The sequence below is a fragment of the Neoarius graeffei genome, chromosome 10, assembly GCF_027579695.1.
Source record: "Neoarius graeffei isolate fNeoGra1 chromosome 10, fNeoGra1.pri, whole genome shotgun sequence".
In the NCBI taxonomy this organism is placed as follows: domain Eukaryota; kingdom Metazoa; phylum Chordata; class Actinopteri; order Siluriformes; family Ariidae; genus Neoarius; species Neoarius graeffei.
Window position 1 is genome coordinate 1624866 of NC_083578.1, and position 20478 is coordinate 1645343.

Here is a 20478-nt window from a genome sequence, read left to right on the forward strand (position 1 = left end):
GTTTTTGCTACTTTCTACTTTCACCTCACACCTCTGCACTTGAGTCATTCCCCTGGTGGCCTAGTGGGGGTTTGCTGGATCATTACACCAGCGACCTGGATTTGATTCCCAGCAAAACCCTAACAGAAAGACTCCGTCATGACCAACTCAGCAGAGGCTTCTTCATCTGTCTACCCAGCCAACCTTCAGGGTATGATGGCTGCGTTAACACGCCTCAGATCCACCATGGACGCTCATGGACGGACTCTCGCAAGCCAACGTGAGACCCTTGCTCACCACGAGGTACTGCTTCAGCAGATTGGGAGAACCCTGGCACAGCTGACTTCTCTGCCCCCATCTCCTCCTCCTGCCATGCTGCCTTCACCTTGTGAACCCAGCCTTCCTGCACCACAGAGGTATGATAGCAAGCGCAGTGAGTGTCGACCTTAGCCAGTGTCAACTCACCTTTGAGCTTCAGCCTACCACCTACACTACGGATCGCCGCAAAATTGCCTTTGTGATAACCTTGTTAGCTGGTAAGGCCTGGGCTACTGCTATCTGGCAGAGACAAGGATCTGAGTGCTCTGATTTCCAGCTGTTTACTGAGGAGATGCTGCGTGTCTTCAATCAAGCAGACATCAGTAAAGATGTAGCCAGAAAGCTCATGTCCATCTGGCAAGGGGGAAGCGTCGCAGACTACGCCATCTCGTTCCGGATGCTCGCAGCAGTAAGTGGATGGAACGAGACTGCCCTGGTGTCAGCCTTCCACCATGGTCTGTCTGGCTTCTATCGGATGCCCAAGTGACCTCGAAACACTGATCTCACATTCTACTTGTCTGGACAACAGGATGAGAGAACGCCACCAAGTCCTGAGTCTCCCCGGCCTCCCTGCCTCTACCTGGAGCCCGTCTACCTCCTCCAGTGACTGTCCAGAACCCATGCAAGTGGGCCGTACTCGTCTCTCCATAGCCGAGAGGGAGCGCAGAAGGAGGGACAAGTGCTGCATCTACTGTGGCAAGCCTGGTCACTTCCGAGCATCATGTCCCGAGCTCTTGGGAAAAGGACTGCCCCGTCCAGCCGAGGGAGGGTTGTGACGGGGCCTACCCTCTCTCCCGGACTCCCTGGCCAAGGAATCTACATCCCAGTCTCCATCTCCTGGCGTGAGTCCGTCCACTCTTGTCAAGCCTTGTTAGACTCAGGGGTGGCTGGAAACTTTATGGATATTCACTTCGCCCAAAGTATCAGTGTCCCGACTGCACCTCTTGAAGTCCCACTGTCTGTGCCTGCCCTGGATGGCCAAGCCTTAGGTGACGGAAGAGTCACCCAAGTAACTTCTCCAGTCTTCCTACAGTCTCAAGGTCACAAGGAAGAAATATCCCTGCACCTGATTCCTTCACCTGAGTTCCCAGTTATTCTAGGTCTCCCTTGGCTTACCTGCCACAACCCTCATATAGGCTGAGTCCCAGCTCGGGACATACTCGATAAAGAACTTTGTCAGGACTTCCATTCGGCCCATCCTGATCATCCTGGGAATGTCAGGAGACGCTCCTGGGGGGGTCCTGTTAGGACTGGGACTGTTTTGGCCTCTAGAGGCCACTGTTATTTCCTTTTCTGGTCATGTTTGTTTTGGGCCTCTAGAGGTCACCACTGTGTTCTGTGTTTGTCTTATTGCCTGTTTCCTGCCCTGCCCTGTCCTTAATTAGTTTGTGTATAAATACCCCTCTGTTTGTTCCCTTGTCACGGAGTCTTTTTCCTATGCTATGCCTGTTAGTGCTAGTTCCCTCTGTTCCCATGTACCTTGCCTGTGTCTTTGTATTCTTGGTTTTTTCTTCTTTCTTTTGGACTTTGTGGATTTTGTTTTTGACCTTTTTGATCTTCTGAGCATTTTGCCTTTTTTGGACTTTTGAACTTTTGGATTTTATTTTTCCTTTGTTTTCCCAGTGTTGGATTACTTTTTTTTTTTTTTTTGCCCTGGATTGGTGTGTGTGTGTGTGTGTGGTAAATAAACTGTTTTTGCTACTTTCTACTTTTGCCTCATGCCTCTGCACTTGAGTCATTCCCCTGGTGGCCTAGTGGGGATTTGCTGGATCCTTACACCAGCAACCCGGGTTTGATTCCCAGCAAAACCCTAACAACTTCCTTATAAACTACCCAATCACATTCTCTGTGTGACAGGAGGCTCCAGTAAGAAAAAAAAACAACTCTTCACTTTCATATTTCACTCTCATATCTCATCTCATCATCTCTAGCCGCTTTATCCTGTTCTACAGGGTCGCAGGCAAGCTGGAACCTATTTCACTCTCACAGAATTAAGGCCCACTTTACACAGGGACGGTCTGAAACAAAAACGCAAAAGTCCGTTTTCGTTCTCACTTTTTTTCTCACACGACTGTTTTCAAGGAGGAAATCTGCGTCTATATGGTGACGCATAAATGTGTGGAACTCAAACGGATGTGCATGCCAGGCGGCTAGGTGGTGCTGTGAAAGACCTCCGCCATGTCTGCACGCATGCACAACGTCTTCCGTCTTGTCTGATCTGCACATCTGTGCTGCGAAAACTTTGACTACTCTGGCTATGGTAAGTAAGAAAGTAAGTAAAAAAGTAAGAGCATACTATACCCACCTCTGTTCATTAACGGTATATGTGCAGATTCAGTATAGATGTTCGAAGGACTCCTGGACGTTTATTAAAGCTGCCAGAGTAGCTTGAAGGTCCGTTGGATCGATGTAATCAGACATGCTCTTACTTTTTTACTCACTTTCTTACTTCCTGGGCTGGCATGTACAGTATATGACGTAAACGCGTACCCGACGTGAGCAGATCCGAGCAGAGTTTCACGTATTGGGTAGTTTAGATAGATATGCAATGGGGGCTGTTTTTAACTTATCCACTCTGGAAGGCATTTTCAATTTTTTCTGTTTTTCAGCCTTGAAAACGCCGTCCCCGTGCAGACAAAAGGCACTTCCGATAAAATATTTAGTCGTTTTTACCCAACAGCGTCCTCGTGTAAATGGGCCCTAAAATTGATAAATATGAATTAATTTTTCTTCACAGTATGCACATATAGTGGTGCTTGAAAGTTTGTGAACCCTTTAGAATTTTCTATATTTCTGCATAAATATGACCTAAAACGTCATCAGATTTTCACACAAGTCCTAAAAGTAGATAAAGAGAACCCAGTTAAACACATGAGACAAAAATATTATACTTGGTCATTTATTTATTGAGGAAAATGATCCAATATTACATATCTGTGAGTGGCAAAAGTATGTGAACCTCTAGGATTAGCAGTTAATTTGAAGGTGAAATTAGAGTCAGGTGTTTTCAATCAATGGGATGACAGTCAGGTGTGAGTGGGCACCCTGTTTTATTTAAAGAACAGGGATCTATCAAAGTCTGATCTTCACAACACGTTTGTGGAAGTGTATCATGGCACGAACAAAGGAGATTTCTGAGGACCTCAGAAAAAATGTTGTTGATGCTCATCAGGCTGGAAAAGGTTACAAAACCATCTCTAAAGAGTTTGGACTCCACCAATCCACAGTCAGACAGATTGTGTACAAATGGAGGAAATTCAAGACCATTGTTACCCTCCCCAGGAGTGGTCGACCAACAAAGATCACTCCAAGAGCAAGGTGTGTAATAGTCGGCGAGGTCACAAAGGACCTCAGAGTAACTTCTAAGCAACTGAAGGCCTCTCTCACATTGGCTAATGTTAATATTCATGAGTCCACCATCAGGAGAACACTGAACAACAATGGTGTGCATGGCAGGGTTGCAAGGAGAAAGCTACTGCTGTCCAAAAAGAACATTGCTGCTTGTCTGCAGTTTGCTACAGATCATGTGGACGAGCCAGAAAGCTATTGGAAAAATGTTTTGTGGACAGATGAGACCAAAATAGAACATTTTGGTTGAAATGAGAAGCGTTATGTTTGGAGAAAGGAAAACACTGCATTCCAGCATAAGAACCTTATCCCATCTGTGAAACATGGTGGTGGTAGTATTATGGTTTGGGCCTGTTTTGCTGCATCTGGGCCAGGACGGCTTGCCATCATTGATGGAACAAAGAATTCTGAATTATACCAGTGAATTCTAAAGGAAAATGTCAGAACATCTGTCCATGAACTGAATCTCAAGAGAAGGCGGGTCATGCAGCAAGACAACAACCCTAAGCACACAAGTCGTTCTACCAAAGAATGGTTAAAGAAGATTAATGTTTTCGAATGGCCAAGTCAAAGTCCTGACCTTAATCTAATGGAAATGTTGTGGAAGGACCTGAAGCGAGCAGTTCATGTGAGGAAACCCACCAACATCCCAGAGTTGAAGCTGTTCTGTACAGAGGAACGGGCTAAAATTCCTCCAAGCTGGTGTGCAGGACTGATCAACAGTTACCGCAAACGTTTAGTTGCAGTTATTGCTGCACAAGGGGCTCACATCAGATACTGAAAGCAAAGGTTCACATACTTATGCCACTCACAGATATGTAATATTGGATCATTTTCCTCAATAAATAAATGACCAAGTATAATATTTTTGTCTCATTCATTTAACTGGGTTCTCTTTATCTACATTTAGGACTTGTGTGAAAATCTGATGATGTTTTAGGTCATATTTATGCAGAAATATAGAAAATTCTAAAGGGTTCACAAACTTTCAAGCACCACTGTACTTTAGTGTTTGTAATACTGTATGAAAAGCTAACTCGTAGACATGACTGAATGTTCATCAGGTGATACGAAATGGAAAATACTGATAATCCATCCATCCATCCATTACCTGTAGCCGCTTATCCTGTTCTACAGGGTCGCAGGTGAGCTGGAGCCTATCCCAGCTGACTATGGGTGAGAGGCGGGGTTCACCCTGAACAAGTCGCCAGGTCATTGCAGGGCTGACACAGAGACAAACAACCATTCACACTCACATTCACACCTACGGTCAATTTAGAGACACCAGTTATCCTAACCTGTATGTCTTTGGACTGTGGGGGAAACCGGAGCACCCGGAGGAAACCCATACAGACACAGAGAACATGCAAACTCCGCACAGAAAGGCCCTCGCCAGCCGCTGAGCTCGGACCCATAACCTTCTTGCTGTGAAGCGACAGTGCTAAACACTACACAATAATCTCATCTCATTATCTTTAGCCGCTTTATCCTGTTCTACAGGGTCGCAGGCAAGCTGGAGCCTATCCCAGCTGACTACAGGCAAAAGGCGGGGTACACCCTGGACAAGTCGCCAGGTCATCACAGGGCTGACACATAGACACAGACAACCATTCACACTCACATTCACACCTACGGCCAATTTAGAGTCACCAGTTAACCTAACCTGCATGTCTTTGGACTGTGGGGGAAACCGGAGCACCCGGAAGAAACCCACGCGGACACGGGGAGAACATGCAAACTCCGCACAGAAAGGCCCTCGCCGGCCACGGGGCTCGAACCCAGACCTTCTTGCTGTGAGGCGACAGTGCTAACCACTACACCACCGTGCCGCCCCACTACACAATAATGATAATAATAATTATTATAATACATTTATTATAATAATACATGTAATAATACATTTAGGGTCACAATAATTCTCTGAGTATTCTCTGGACAAAACTAAAGGCTTTTTATCTTCAAGACACTTCAGACCATCTCACAAACCTGACTTCATCACCTCCGTTATAAACAACTCCACAGCATGTGGTCATGTACCGACTGCCTTCAACACAGCGTGTTTTTTTTCCATTCTGAAGAAATTTACTCAAGATACAGTCCCTCAGTCATCAGTAACTACTGACCAGTGTCACTTCTTCCTTTTGTTTCTAAAGTTCTTGAAAACATGATGTACAATCAACTGTCTCTTTATCTTATCCACAGCAACCTCCAAGAGCCAACCAGTCTGGCATTAAAGGGGACGTATTATGAAAAACTCACTTTTTCAGTGCTTGAGCACAGACATTTGGGTATCTGGAGCCAACCAACCCACAAACTCTGAAATACGACACACAATCCGTTTATTCCGTTTATTTTGTTCTGCCGATTTCACAAAACATGAGCTTGAACAAGCCGTTCAGATTAGGCTCCCCTTTCTAAAGGAGCTCATTAGAATGATCCCGCCCCCTCATCTGAGTATCTCCACTCATGGCCTGAGAAATGACTTTGAGAATGAATATTCATAAGGAAAGTGGTACCTGGTTGGCTGGTGGAAGAGGGGGTGGGGTGAGCAGGGAGTCATTATCATTTAAAGGAACAGACTCTCAAATCAGCTGTTCTGATCAGAGCTGTTACGACAAGGGGAGCAGGAGTTGTGGGGTTTCATCCTTGTTGTATTTTGACCAAAGCATGTCACAGACATTTCATTAAGACCTCAGAAAACTCTATCCACTTGTGGAAAAGGGGTAGAATATGTCACCTTTTATGCAGCAGACTCCACAAAACTGCCCTTGAGGCGATCGCTGAGAAGCTTCATGCCACTTGATTAACTAAACTGTCATCAGTCCTCATCCTCCTCAAACCATCCAGCAGCCTCTGACACCAACAGTCACGAGACTCTCCTGTCCATCCTCATGAATCTTGGAATTTGTGGCCATATCACCATGGCACCCACCCTCTCAGTGGGGTCATACCCTAACACGAGTTTTCATACCAATGATATTCTGATGACACTCAACTCATCCTCATCGGACACTCTGGCAGACATCTTATCATGGATGGCAGATCATCAGCTGAAATTAAATCCCAGGAAGACTGAGTGACTGTCTATCCCTGGAGATGCATCCCCACCTCAGAATCTAATGACTTCCCTGGACAATATTCAGATTCAACCAACTATCCTTCTTGCCTCACATTGCTAACATGACTGAGTCATTCAAGGTTCTCATCAGGAGGATCCAGCCATTTTGATCCATGGAACTCAGGTGCTTGTTCAGTCGCTTGTCATCTCAAGACTGGACTACTGCAACTCGCTCCTCTGCATGCCATCCAATCCTTGCAACTGATCTAGAAAGCAGGTGCTAGAATTATTTCCAACCTCCGCATGTTTCCCATACCACCACACAGCTGCGTTCCCACCACTGGCTTCCTGTAGCTGCCTGCTTCAGAGTTAAAACACTGATGCTTGCCTGTGAAGCAAAATCAGACCACGGTCCATCTACCTTCAGGCAATTATTACACCTATATTCCCTTCAAGCCTCGAGCATGGTTCAACTGGACTCACCATCCGTCAAGGTACAAGGAAGACACCCATCAAGACTCTCTGGCCTGCACCCAGGTGGTGGACTGAACTTCCTCTTTATTCTTCAGATAAGAGGCTAAAGATTTAAAGCACTTGAGTTCACACTTCCAGTTATAGTATTTTTAAACACCTTATTGTGTGAATTCCTTCACATTGTACTAATCTCCTGTAACAAGGTTTTAGCTCAATGGTATTCTCAGTCTCTGGCTGAGTGAACTAGCATGAGAATATGTTCTTTCTATGAAACAGTTCTGTAAGAGGTTCTGCACATCTCCTAAATGCTGCATGGAGACGCAGTGTAAATTGTGGTCGCATTATTATGAGAGTCACTCTTGTCTTCTTGGTTGCTTTTCTAATTCTGTTTCCTCCTTAACAAGTTCAACAAGAATTGATTTCAGGGAGCATACTTACGCAATCAAGTTTTGTTTTACTATATTGCTCTCCACCCCACCTCACCCCCTCCACATGCAGCAGTTTATTTCATTTCTCTTAGATTTAAGACATAAAAAATCCCAGGTTAGTTAATTTCATCTCCCCTGTAACACTCAAAACCGTATTTGGCTTGTGGACTACCATCCTTCCAGTGAATCCCAGAGCGCATTCTTGCTCTTACTTGAGGGAACTCACTACTGTCTTACAAAGTCTTTTAGGTAAGCAGGAGTCTGTCTTGTGTGCTCAGAGCGACGCAGTACCAGTGATGATTCTGCTCTTGCATCTGACGGATCGTCAGCTGGAGGGTGAACCTGGGCTGTCACAGCAGGCTCAGTCGCTTCCCCTTCCACTGAAGTTGGGACAGCAGAGTCTATTGGCAAGACCTCCACTGCTTGCTCTGGAAACTGAAGACTGTTAGGCTGCACCATCACCTCTGGTCTGGACATGTCGTTCAACGTTGCATGGCGCTTTCGGATTTGGTCGACATGATGTCTCATCATGCATCTGTCTCCTGTCTGTACTGTATAGGATACAGGTCCTGTGTTCTCATCTATGACCGCTGGTATCCATTTGGGTCCATGGCTGTAATTGTGAATGTACACGTCATCACCAGAAGTAAAACTCCTCCACTTACTGTGTGTGTCATGTTGTTCTTTTTGTTTGAGTTGTTTCTTGCGAATCTTTGACTTCACATCAGGCAGTAGAAGATCCAATGTTGAACGCAATCTTCTGGACATAAGCATTTCTGCCAGTGACAAGCCAGTAGTAGTCTGTGGTGTGATTCTGTAGTTGAACAGAAATCTTGCTATTTTTGTTTCCAAAGTGTCTCCTTTTATTTTCTTTATTCCTTATTTGAATGTCTGAACGGCTCTTTCCGCCAGGCCATTGGATGCCGGGTGGAAAGGCGCAGATGTCATGTGCTGTATGCCATTCTGTTTCAGGAATGTCTCAAATTCTTGACTTGTAAAACAAGTTCCATTGTCAGATACTATTGTCTGGAGCAGACCATGCATGCTAAAACACTGTCTGAGCTTTTCAATAGTAACTTGACTAGTTGCACTGTTTGTTGGATCTGCGTCAATCCATTTGGAGTGTGCATCTACAATGACAAGAAACATCTTGCCTAAGAAAGGACCTGCATCATCAATATGCAGTCTGCTCCAGGGTGTCTCAGGCCACTCCCATGGATAAAGTGGTGCCCCGGCTGGACACTTCCTGTTTTCTTGACAACTGTGGCAGGACTGAACTTCCCTTTCGATCTCGGAGTCCATCCCTGGCCACCACACATAAGAGCATGCTAGGCCCTTCATTCTGGATATTCCTGGGTGTGTGTGGTGCAGTTGCTTCAAAATGATGTTCCTTCCCTTCTTTGGAACAACCACCCTCGCCCCCCAGAGGACACATCCATCTTTCACACTAAGCTCCAGCTTTCTCTGGCTGTAGGGTTTGAATGCTGTATCCACCTCCTTTGGCCATCCTTTCAGACACCAGAATAGCACCTGTGAGAGTGTCCCATCTGTGGTTGTCCACTGCTTCACTTGAGCTGTTGTGATTGGTGGGTCTTCCATTATGTCAAGCATGAGGACTTGATCTGTGCCATCCTCTTCATCCATTTGTGGCAGAGGCAACCTGCTCAGCACTTCAGCGTTTGCATGTTCCTTGCCTGGTTTGTATATGATTTTGTACTCATATGCTCTGAGCAATGTTGCCCACCTTTGCACTCTCGGTGACCCCATCTGTGGAACAGGCTTTTTTTCATGGAAAAGTGATATTAGCGGTTTGTGGTTGGTGTTAATTGTAAACGTTTGTCCATATATGTACTTATGGAACTGCTTTTTCCCAAACATGATGGCCAACCCCTCCTTGTTGTGTTGCGAATAGCACTTCTCGGCTGGTGTCAGTGTGTGTGACATGAAGCCTAATGGCTTCTTGCTGCCATCTTCCATGACATGAGACAACATGGCGCCCACTCCGTATGGTAAGGCATCACATGCCAGTACCAAGTCTTTGTCCACTGTATAGTAACTCAGGATTTTGGCTGATTTCAGCATCTGTTTGGAAATTCTAAAAGCATCTTCCTGCTCTTTGTTCCAAGTCCACTGAGCATCTTTTCTCAGCAACTGATGGAGTGGTGCTAAGCATGTGGCCAGATTAGGGAGAAACTTGTTATAGTAATTCAGCAGACCAAGGTAGGCTTTTAATTCAGTCACTGTGGTTGGCTGTGGGGCCTCTTCAATAGCTCTCACCTTGGTTTGCACTGGGTGCAGGCCTTCTGCATTGATCTTGTGACCTAAGTACTCCACTTCATTTTGTAAGAATGCACACTTGCATCTGTGAAGTCACAGGCCAGCTTCTTTTAGTCTCCTGAGTACCTCGTCCAGCATGCTCAGGTGCTCAGCTTCGTCTCTCCCAGTCAGCAGAATGTCATCTAAATACACAGCCACCCTGGGCAGGCTTTGTAACAAGCTTTCCATGGTTCTCTGGAAAATTGCCGGAGCAGATGATACCCCAAAGGCGAGCCTATTGTAGGTGAACAGGCCACAGTGTGTGTTTACTGTTAGGTATTTTTTAGACTCATCATCCATCACAATCTGTTGATAGGCATGACTTAAATCAAGTTTGGAGAACTGTTTCCCTCCTGCCAGTGTTTTAAATAAGTCTTCCACGCGGGGAATAGGGTATTGCTCTAGTGAAGAGGCACTGTTTACTGTTAGTTTGTAGTCGCCACATATCCTGACAGAACCATCCGGCTTCAGGACAGGTACAATGGGTGCTGCCCATTCAGCATACTTAACAGGTGCTATAATGCCCTCTTTCAGTAGTCTTTCTAACTCCTCTTCTACTTTCACCCTCATGGCACACAGAACTGAGCGGGGCCGATAGAACTTAGGACGGGCCTCAGCAGACACTCGAATTGTTGCTTTCATGCCTTTTAACATGCCTAGCTCTTCTTTAAAAACATCCTCGTGCTTTGAGAGTACTTGCTGTAGCGCCTGTGCCTCTGTTCTCACATGTTTTATTTCATTCCACTTGAGCTTGAGAGCCTCTAACCATCCTCTTCCTAACAAGCTAGGTCCAGTACCCTTTACCACCACTAGGGGCAGTGTCTTCACTTACTGTGCATAGGTCACTTCCACATCTGCTACTTCTACTACTTTGATTTTCTCTCCTGTGTATGACCTCAGTGAGAGTTTGGTTTCTTTTAGCTGTGGACGCTTTTTTTTGTTCCATATCTCCTGAAACTTTGTCTCATTCATAACACTCACACTACATCCTGTGTCAATTTCAAAGTTTACTTTCTTCCTATTCACTTCCACCTTTACTTCAAACGGCTTAATTCTCTTTATTGAGGTTTCTGCTTCCACGCAGGCTAATGTGAATGCTTCTTCCTCTTGCTCCGAAGAACTATCACCATCCTGCCTTTCGCTTACGTTGTGTGCTCTTTGTGGATGCTCACGCCACTCTTCTCTGTGTGGATTCTTTTCACTGGTCACGTGCTTCCTTTACTTTTATTTTGACAAGCCGTTGCAATATGCCCTATTTTCCCACAACAGTGACATTTTGCTTCTTTAAACTTACACTCGAATGTGCTGTGTTGTTTTCCGTGACATCGGAAGCACTCCTTCATTTTCCAGTCTCCTCCCTTTCTCTCTTTTCCCTCCGTTTTCACGCTGTTGCATGTTAATGGTGCTTTGGTTTGCAGGTCTTGTGCATTTTTACTAGCAGCTTCGGCAGCTATCCCCGATAGCAGAGGGTCGTTGAAACGACGTAGAGTTTTGGTCAGAATGGTCGGTTTCCGTCGTACGTCAGAAAATCAACGTTGAAACGGCGCCGTGAAACGTCGATTTCTCCGCCGTCTGAGAGGGTCGATTTATCGCCGTTGAATCAACGTGGGTAAAGGTTGATCTGTCGACCGTCAGAGAAGGTTGAATATACGACGTTGAACCATTGTCACTTTTGCCGGCCAGTTTTCAACACTGGTAGGATGAGCAACTGGCCCGTAGCCAGGGGGGATCGGAGGGTTCGTTCGATCCCCCCCCCCCCCCCGCGACACCGCGCCCCGGACACACACGCCTCAAGATTACTCAAGATTTATTCATTTGTTCATGTCCGATGAATATACATTGATTCACATTTAAATTTACAATATCAAATCCAGACTAATCAAAAAAGAAAAGTAGACTAAGCGAGGACGAGTTAGAAAAACGGGTTCATTTCTCCTATGTTTATGTTTACACGTTTTGTTCAGAATGCTTTACACCCCAATCCAGTGGGTGGCGGTAATGCCCCCATTAGACCCCTTTCACTGACGTCACCCAAAACCGGAAGTAAACAAACCCTGCGCCACATTGGAAGACCAACAAACTCGTGATTTGGGGGAAATAAAGGCAGCGTGCGGTATGTGAACCCACGAGGCACTTGGTTCATCATAAACCTACAATGGTAAACTTTTGTGCTGTGTTAGGGTTCTAACAAAGTTGATGGGAAAGGTGAAAAGAAGTCTTTCTACAGAATACCAGCTGTGATTGAGACACAAGCAAACCAAGGAGCTTTCTGCCAGGAGACAGAGAGAGGATTTAGCTGCTTTATGCAGAGCGGATCTGAATACTTCAAGTCTATTTTGTTACTGGTAAGTCACTAGGCTAGAGTGTTGTAGAACATTTTTTTAAATGTTTACTGAATAAAAACATCCTTAATTTTATCAAATATTCTCTACTCTATATTTCATTTCTTTCTTTTGTTTTAATTTTCCTCCCTCCATCCCTCTTTGGATTTTAAATATAGTTTTTCCCCATGTCCAAATAATGAGGTAGGGTGGCATTTAGAAACCCATAGCCTACTGCTGACTTTCTTTATCAATGCTGCATCAAATTAATTTTGGTTATGTTTTTCTGTTTCCATGTACAGGTCTGCGCCGCAGGAGGAATAGGCCACAATTATAAATAAATCATAAAATGTTTCTAAGAACTTGTTCAAGTGTGTTCTGTTCCTTATAAATGTTAAAAGTTATGCCTCATTAGATAGCTTGACAAACATTAGGAGAGGTGCATTGTTGCATGCATTTTTATATCCTGTTGTACATTAAACAGGACGTAGCCTACGCACATTGATATAAATTAAGTTTCACTTTCATGGTTGAAGTATGCATGTGTGTGTTCATCCTAGGCAAGAGCCCCGATGCTTTATTGTTAGCTAGTTTAATTTAGCCTGTTTTGCTTAATTTGTAGCCTTCCTGTTGTACATAAAACAGGAAGTAAAGTTGGATGAATCATCGCCGAAAATTCAACTATAAATCGACCGAAATACGTAGTTGAATAAAGGGTGAAAGGGGGTCTATTCTCTGTCAACCACCAGCCACTTTTCAATGTCGTTTCAATGGAAACTCGTATGAGCAAAGCGGTGTTGAATCAACGTCGGTGATCGACGGTGATTCGACGGCGTATAGGTCGAAGAACATGCCGATGATTCCACGTCGAATCAACGACCCTCTGTTATCTGGGATGGCAATCTTAAATGCCTTCTCAAATGTCAAATCTGTTTTGGACAGCAAACGTCTTTGAATCCTGTCATCGTTGATACCGCATACCAGACAATCTCTTAACATTTGCTCCAGTGTAGTGCCAAAGTTACAATCCTGAGCTAATCTTCTCAGTTCGGCTACAAATGCACTGACGGTCTCACCAGACTGACGGGAACGCGAGTCGAATTTATATCTCTGCACAATCTCGCTCGGTTTAGGATTGAAGTGGTTTTTCATTAAAGTTGTTAATTGATCATAAGTTTTCGAACTGGGCTTAGCCGGACTCACCAGGTTCCTTATGAGCTTGTATGTGGCTGGTCCAACCACGCTGATGAGGATAGCTCTCTGCTTATCTCCATCATCAATTCCATTAGCTTCAAAAAACTGCTCAAGAATCTCGCAGTACACTTCCCAAGTCTGCTCTTTTGAATCAAATGCCGACAGGGTACCTATTGTCACGTTCATGTTGTCATTTGTGCTCATTAACTTCCCGGTCCTGTATTCGCCCTTTTTGCTAACAGCCTCGTCACCAATATGTGATAATTTAATCACAAAGGACGATGTCACTCACAGGCATCCCGTTCCTGGCTTTTTATTACACACGAACTCAACTTACAAGTCACTGGTTATTCTCTCACTACCTCTCTATTGAGTATCGCATTAGTTCTAAAGGGTCCACCATAACACCTGGTGGTGTGGGGTGGTAGTGCATGTAATACATTTCAGTCAGGATACCACACATGGCAACACTTGGGAATTAAGTGATTGACAGCCTTGATGATATGCTGGACCTTGGTATTGGGAAAGGGCGTGGGTCTATCAGATGGGCAGATGTACCTGACTTTGATTCTCATTTCTTCTGTGCAGTTCTGGCTCCAAATTTGACAACATGGCAAAGGAATTTTGGATTCATTTCAGTAGAATGGAATATCGTTGGTACAAGCTAATATGTTATGTTACCTCTGGGCGATATTATTCGTAAACATTGTATTAGTTTCCACTGTTATGCTGATGACACACAGTTGTATGTCTCTGTAAAACCTGATGAGAGACACCAGCTTAATAGAATTGAGGAATGTGTTAAGGACATTAGACACTGGATGCTTATTAATTTCCTTCTGCTTAACTCTGACAAGACTGAAGTACTTGTACTAGGACCACATACAGCTAGAAGTAAGTTTTCTGATTACACAGTCACTCTGGATGGCCTTTCTGTTTCTTCACGTGCAGCAGTAAAAGACCTCGGAGTGATTATTGACCCCAGTCTTTCATTCGAAACTCACATTGATAACATCACCCAGATAGCTTTCTTTCATCTCAGAAATATTGCAAAGATAAGAAATTTAATGTCATTGCATGATGCAGAAAAACTAGTCCATGCTTTCGTTACCTCCAGGTTGGATTATTGTAATGCCTTACTGTCTGGATGTTCCAATAAGTGCATAAACAAGCTCCAGTTAGTTCAAAATGCAGCAGCAAGAGTCCTTACTAGAACTAGAAAATATGACCACATCACGCCTGTCTTATCCACACTGCATTGGCTCCCAATCAAATTTCGTATTGATTATAAAATACTACTATTGACCTTTAAAACACTAAATGGTCTCACACCACAGTACCTGAGTGAACTTCTGCTCCTCTATGACCCGCCACGCCTACTTAGATCAAAAGGTGCAGGCTATCTGCTGGTACCTCGTATAGTGAAGGCTACATCAGGGGGCAGAGCCTTTTCTTACAAAGCCCCACTGTTATGGAACAGCCTTCCAAGTAATGTTCGGGAATCAGACACAGTCTCAGCATTTAAGTCTAGGCTGAAAACAGATCTGTTTAGTCAAGCCTTTTGTTAATGGTGTTTATGAGGTAAAGGAGTAGATCTGGAGGGTCCTCAGACATAGAGTGTTTTGGTAAACTGGGATGTATGAATGCTGTCAGTCCCCACTCGCTTGCTCACTCGAGTTTGTTGACGGTGTAGTGGCTGCTGCTTTATGTCCCGGGGCCCCTCATGCCTGTGTTACCTTCTGGCTCTCTCCTTTTAGTTATGCTGTCATAGTTAGTTGCCGGAGTCCCTGCTTGTACTCAGTGCAATATGTATACTGTTTCTACTTATTCAGGTGACATTGGGCATACCTAACCACCTGTGTTTTCTTTCCCTCCCCCCCACCCCAAATCTGTCCCTCTGAGTTACATGGAGTCAACAGGAAATCTTTTGGTGGAGAGGGTGGAGACCTCGACTGGCTATCATAGCCTGCAGGGAATCGGCCATCAGACATTCTGTCACATGTCCCAGACCCGGTGAAATGTAACTGAATTGTCTTGGCCAGCCCTAAGGGTCCCATTTGCATCTCATCATTGCTGAGGAGTGTGCTCCCATCACCCAATCAAGCATCCAGCCAGAGCAGGTCATGATATATTTTACCATATTAACATGCCATTGTTGTGTGTTATGCCTGATGTAAAGACTCTCGTCTCTGCGAGCCTACCACACAGATTTAATACTTGTCATTTTTAGGGCATACCTAACAACGTGTTTTCTTTCTCTCTTTCTTCCCCCCCAATCTGTCCCTCTGAGTTACATGTTGATCCTGGGATTGAGATGCTGGCCTCTTCTGCCCCTCGGACCTGCTTGGTCCATCCTGGTGCCCTGTATCTGGTTGGAGTTTTATTGCACCACTCCTGTGAAGGACGGCCCCATGAGGACAGTTGAGGGTTATACCTGTTAAAACTGTTAATATTATAGTCAGGCTGTCTGTTGTTGCCCAAATGAGGATGGGTTCCCTTCTGAGTCTGGTTCCTCTCGAGGTTTCTTCCTCATGTCGTCTGAGGGAGTTTTTCCTTGCCACCATCGCCACAGGCTTGCTCATTGGGGATAGATTAGGGATAAAATTAGCTCATGTTTTAAGTCGTTCAAATTCTGTAAAGCTGCTTTGCAACAATGTTTATTGTTAAAAGCGCTATACAAATAAACTTGATTTGATTTGATTTGATTAATATGAAGCTCTAGCTCTCTTTGGAGGATGGGTTCACCTTTATCTCCAACAGTAGTCAAAATTTTACACAGACAGCTTAAGAAAAAAATCCTTGTCATAGCAAAAAGAATGTTGTCTATTACTGAGAATAGTTTGTAGTCATAAAGTGCTGGTCTATATAGTTTATATGTCAAAAGGTCAGTGTGTGATTTTGTGTAAAAGGTCTCGGGATGTGAAGGCATCCAGGCATTAAAACATTGTCCCTGGTGGTTAGGAGGGGTACAATATAAACTTACATTTAAGAATCGAGTTATTTTATAAAAAAAAAAATCACAGCAGTAGGTTATAGGTTTGAAGCTTCTGAACTCGTCTCTGAAACAGTGCGCTCTGGGAAGACAAAAGCAGATAATAAATGAATTTGGAGTTGAGATTGGAATTAGTTTAAGCATCACAAATGGCTTTGTGTTACGTAACATCTTTGTGTTACCTAAAGATATCGACTGTGACGTTGGTTCTGCAGGACATTCTGGAAAGAAAGATAAAGATAAAAACATACAGCATAAACAAAAACGCTGATGTCACAACATGAAATCAAGAACAGAGATTCCTGCGAATTCTTAAAAAATGTCCATGTCCAAAATTATTCAACCCCTATTTTGTACATTTGTTATACTTTATAATCTCGAATAAGCCTTTTTGGTAGGACCACACAGGCTTCCAACACCTCTCTATTCAAATATTAAACTCATTAATGTTCCTTGATTTTCATGCTACAACAGATTTCTTTTAATCCCATCAAAGATATTCAAAGGAACTTCATCCAGGGATTGAGATGGTACTTTCCAGGACTGATTCCTGAAGGGAGCTTTGGTTGACTTGGACATGATGGTTGGGATCACTGAGTCTTGTTTATCAAAGTTTTAGTAAATTTGTGTGTAAGTGTTTCTGATAAGCCAAATGGAAATAAAAATTTCTGCCAGATTTATGAAAGTTTTGGAAAGGCTGATTCTCTTCATACTAGCGTACATATTTTTGATGAATGTTATGAATGCATGGCATATCTGATCTCCGTCTGGTGACTTTAAATGGTACTTTTGTGGTTGTGATGTTTGGCTGAGGAAGGCCTTTTGTTATGCTGTGAGGTATGAAGACAATAAAATTAATCTGAATTCAGTTTCATTGAAATGTTAGTTTATTCTCTCTGTACTGACCTCTACAGCTCAGCATGTAATAAAGAAATCCAGCAATGGCCAAAACGATTCCAAACGCCAGGAAAAAAATGCCGATAATCAGCTTATTCCTCTCAGCCTCAGGAAGTGAAGCCTCTATCAAATCAACAAGAAACACAAAAGGCAGAACACTAACTGGTTAGTTGTGTTTCAAATCATTGTAAATGATCTAAATCTCCTGTTACACACTGAGTTCATGCAAACAGTGAGTAAATAATAACCGAACATAATAATAACCGAGATGTTTTCTCTAGGTCTCGGTCTGTACTCGAGATAACTGTGCATCTGATAGTACCAGTCTCCATTTGAAAGCTCACCGGTGGAGGAGCCATCACAGTGATGGAGGCCATCACTGATGACCTCGCCATTTCTCAGCCATGACACTTTGATTCCTTTGGGGTGATAATCATACGCACTGCACACCAGCACCGCTGGTTCAAGGTCAACCTCGGCCCTCAGTAACCTCACAAGGACCTCAGGTTTCACTGAGAAACACAAGGACCAACAATTAAAGTCTAAAGTTGAAATGGTCTGTGTTTAAAATGTAGATGATCTGAAACTATATGTAAACCAAATGTTTAAACAGAACAGGGTAAGAGTTTGTATTGTTCTGATTTTATATAATAAAACACTTAAAATGGCTTCACTCTACCTGTCTTCAGGATGTCGTTATAGTATTTATTTCTGTATTCTAAGCAGATTTCTCCAACCAAGAAAGAGAGGCTGTTACTGGGGTCTTGATTCAACTGCTCCACCACCGACACCATGCTGTCTGTGAATCCCATGTATTTATCTGAAGTGCTGTTGTACCTCAGATATTCTAAGTTGTTGAAGTACCAAGAGTAAATGAATTCAACGGTGCTTACATTCTGAGAGAAGTAGCACAGGAAGTACTGATGTCCATAGTAACCATTCACTGTCAAAATAACAGATTTAACTATTAAAATCAGAACAACTGTGAGGAACATGCACAGAGAGTGGACCAGGCGCTGGGCTGATTCACCCATACTGTATGTATGTGAAGAACAAAGAAAGAAGGAAATAAATAAATAAAGAAAAATGCTTCTTTAAAGATATTTTATCTTTTTAATGGTTTTATCAGTGTTTTAGTGAAATCTTTCAGTGAAATTGAAATGCAATGTTAAATGTGACTTTCCCAGATTAAAATATTAGAACTTTACATTATGTTGAGGAAAAAACTGTAATTTTCACAACTGAATATAACAAGAGACATTGAAGTGTCCCCATGTGAAGGTCTTTTCCAAACCACTTTATTTCTGTTCATACTTTACACACTTTTTTTTTTACATTTTACACAGTCTTTAACTCAGACATCAATCATGTCTTTAAATTTTGTTATTATTTTACTCTTCTTTACTATTAAAATTGAGTAAAATTCGGATTCAGTTTTAAAAACTGAGTAAAGTTCTGATTCTGATGACGGGAGAGATTAATGAGAGAAAAAACACTGTAGCTACAACACAACAGAAATAAATGAACACAGCAGTGATTTATTCTCATCACTTACCTGCTTTCAGTGTGAATAAAACCTGCATTATGCAGAGAAAGGAAACAGCACACAGCCGCATGGTCTCTCGTTAACACACACACACACACACACACACACACACACACACACACACACGCACATAAATAAGACCAGGGGCCTCATGTACAAAGACCTGCGTGGATTTCCCACTAAATATGTGCGCACGTCAAAATTGGGAAATTTGCGTACGACCAAAAAAATCCGGATGTATCAATCAGTGCGTACGAAGGTTTCCACGCACTCTCCTGTTGTACATCCCAATCAACGTGGAATTCGGCGCACATGCACGAGCCCCGTTCCCCACCCCGTCTCCTCCCTCAATTATTCCACACTGAATATGTTAATTAGTATAAATAGACCTGCAGTAAGGCCCGCGTTAGGTAAAAGGCATGGCAACTTTTACTAACGCGTTAATGTTAATTAAATGTTAGAAATCTCGCGTTAATCAAATTAACATTTAACATTTATTATTAACATTTAACATTAACATTTATTCGCGTTAATCCCTGCCTTTAGCACAGTGTAATAGAATTCACATACATCACTTAATTGTTCTGTCACCTCCAATTAAAGTGATGTTCAAAGTGTATGCTATGAGACATGCAGCGGTCACTGATTGTATGCCACTGAATGTGAATGTAGCCTATATCAAGGTAACGGTATGATTCGCATCGTCCGCAGTGCCTGCGCCACAATGAGTGTCTATTTGAGTTACATGGGTTTTGAAAACAAAAAAACACCTTTAGTGCTCTAATGTGTACATTTTTTCAGGGACACCCTATATTTGAGGAAATGTCTTCCTCTCTTAGTAGGCCCAATATTCCTAGCCACTGTTAGGGTTTTGCTGGGATTCGAACCTGGTTCGTTGGTGTGATAATCCAGCAAACCCCCACCAGGGAGATGACTCAAATGCAGAGGTGTGAGGCAGAAGTAGAAAAAGTATCAAAAAGGTTTATTTCCAATATGTATAAAAAATATCCAAAAAGTAAAAATACAAAAACGCTCAGAAGATATAAGGGAAAAAATAAAAAATCCAAAAGTACAAAACAAAAGCCAAAAAAACAGAAAAGAAAAGGCAAAAATACCAAAGCTCAGAAGATCCAAAAAACACAGTAACTACTAGGTCCAAAAGAAAAGCAAAATGCAAAATAAAGAACACGGTACAGAGGAAACTGGAGATAAACATAACAGCACAAAGACTCCGTGACAAGAGGACTGAACTCAGGGGGTATAAATACACAAACTAAATTGAACACAGGTGAAGATAATCAGGACTAAACAGGCAATTAACACAAACACAAAACACAGGAACAGTGGTGGCCTCTAGAGGCCAAAATAAACATGACATGAAAAGGAAATAACAGCGGCCTCTAGAGGCCAAAACAGTCCTAGTCCTAACAGGACCCCCCCCCCCCCCTAGGAGCGTCTCCTGACGTTCCCAGGGCGATCTGGATGGGCCGAATGGAAGTCCCGACACAGTTCTTTATCTAGGACATCCCGAGCAGGAACCCAGCAGCGCTCCTCAGGACCATAGCCCTCCCAGTCCACCAGATATTGCAACCTGCCGCGGACCCGGC

General features: G+C 43.4%; 1 protein-coding gene and 1 pseudogene across 1 annotated transcript; both read right to left on the reverse strand.

The window, feature by feature from the left end:
• Positions 1 to 7830: 7830 nt before the first annotated feature.
• On the reverse strand, positions 7831 to 13622 carry LOC132892680 (uncharacterized protein K02A2.6-like; annotated as a pseudogene).
• A 2824-nt stretch (positions 13623 to 16446) lies between these two features.
• LOC132892727 (H-2 class II histocompatibility antigen, A-F beta chain-like) lies at positions 16447 to 18936 on the reverse strand. The gene is made up of 6 exons (XM_060931067.1): positions 18881 to 18936; positions 18005 to 18268; positions 17574 to 17837; positions 17335 to 17487; positions 16611 to 16649; positions 16447 to 16510 (listed from the first exon to the last, which is right to left on the reverse strand). Exons 1-6 carry the CDS (start codon positions 18906 to 18908, stop codon positions 16467 to 16469), a joined length of 792 nt encoding a protein of 263 aa, XP_060787050.1. The 5' UTR covers positions 18909 to 18936; the 3' UTR covers positions 16447 to 16466.
• Between the last annotated feature and the right edge of the window lie 1542 nt (positions 18937 to 20478).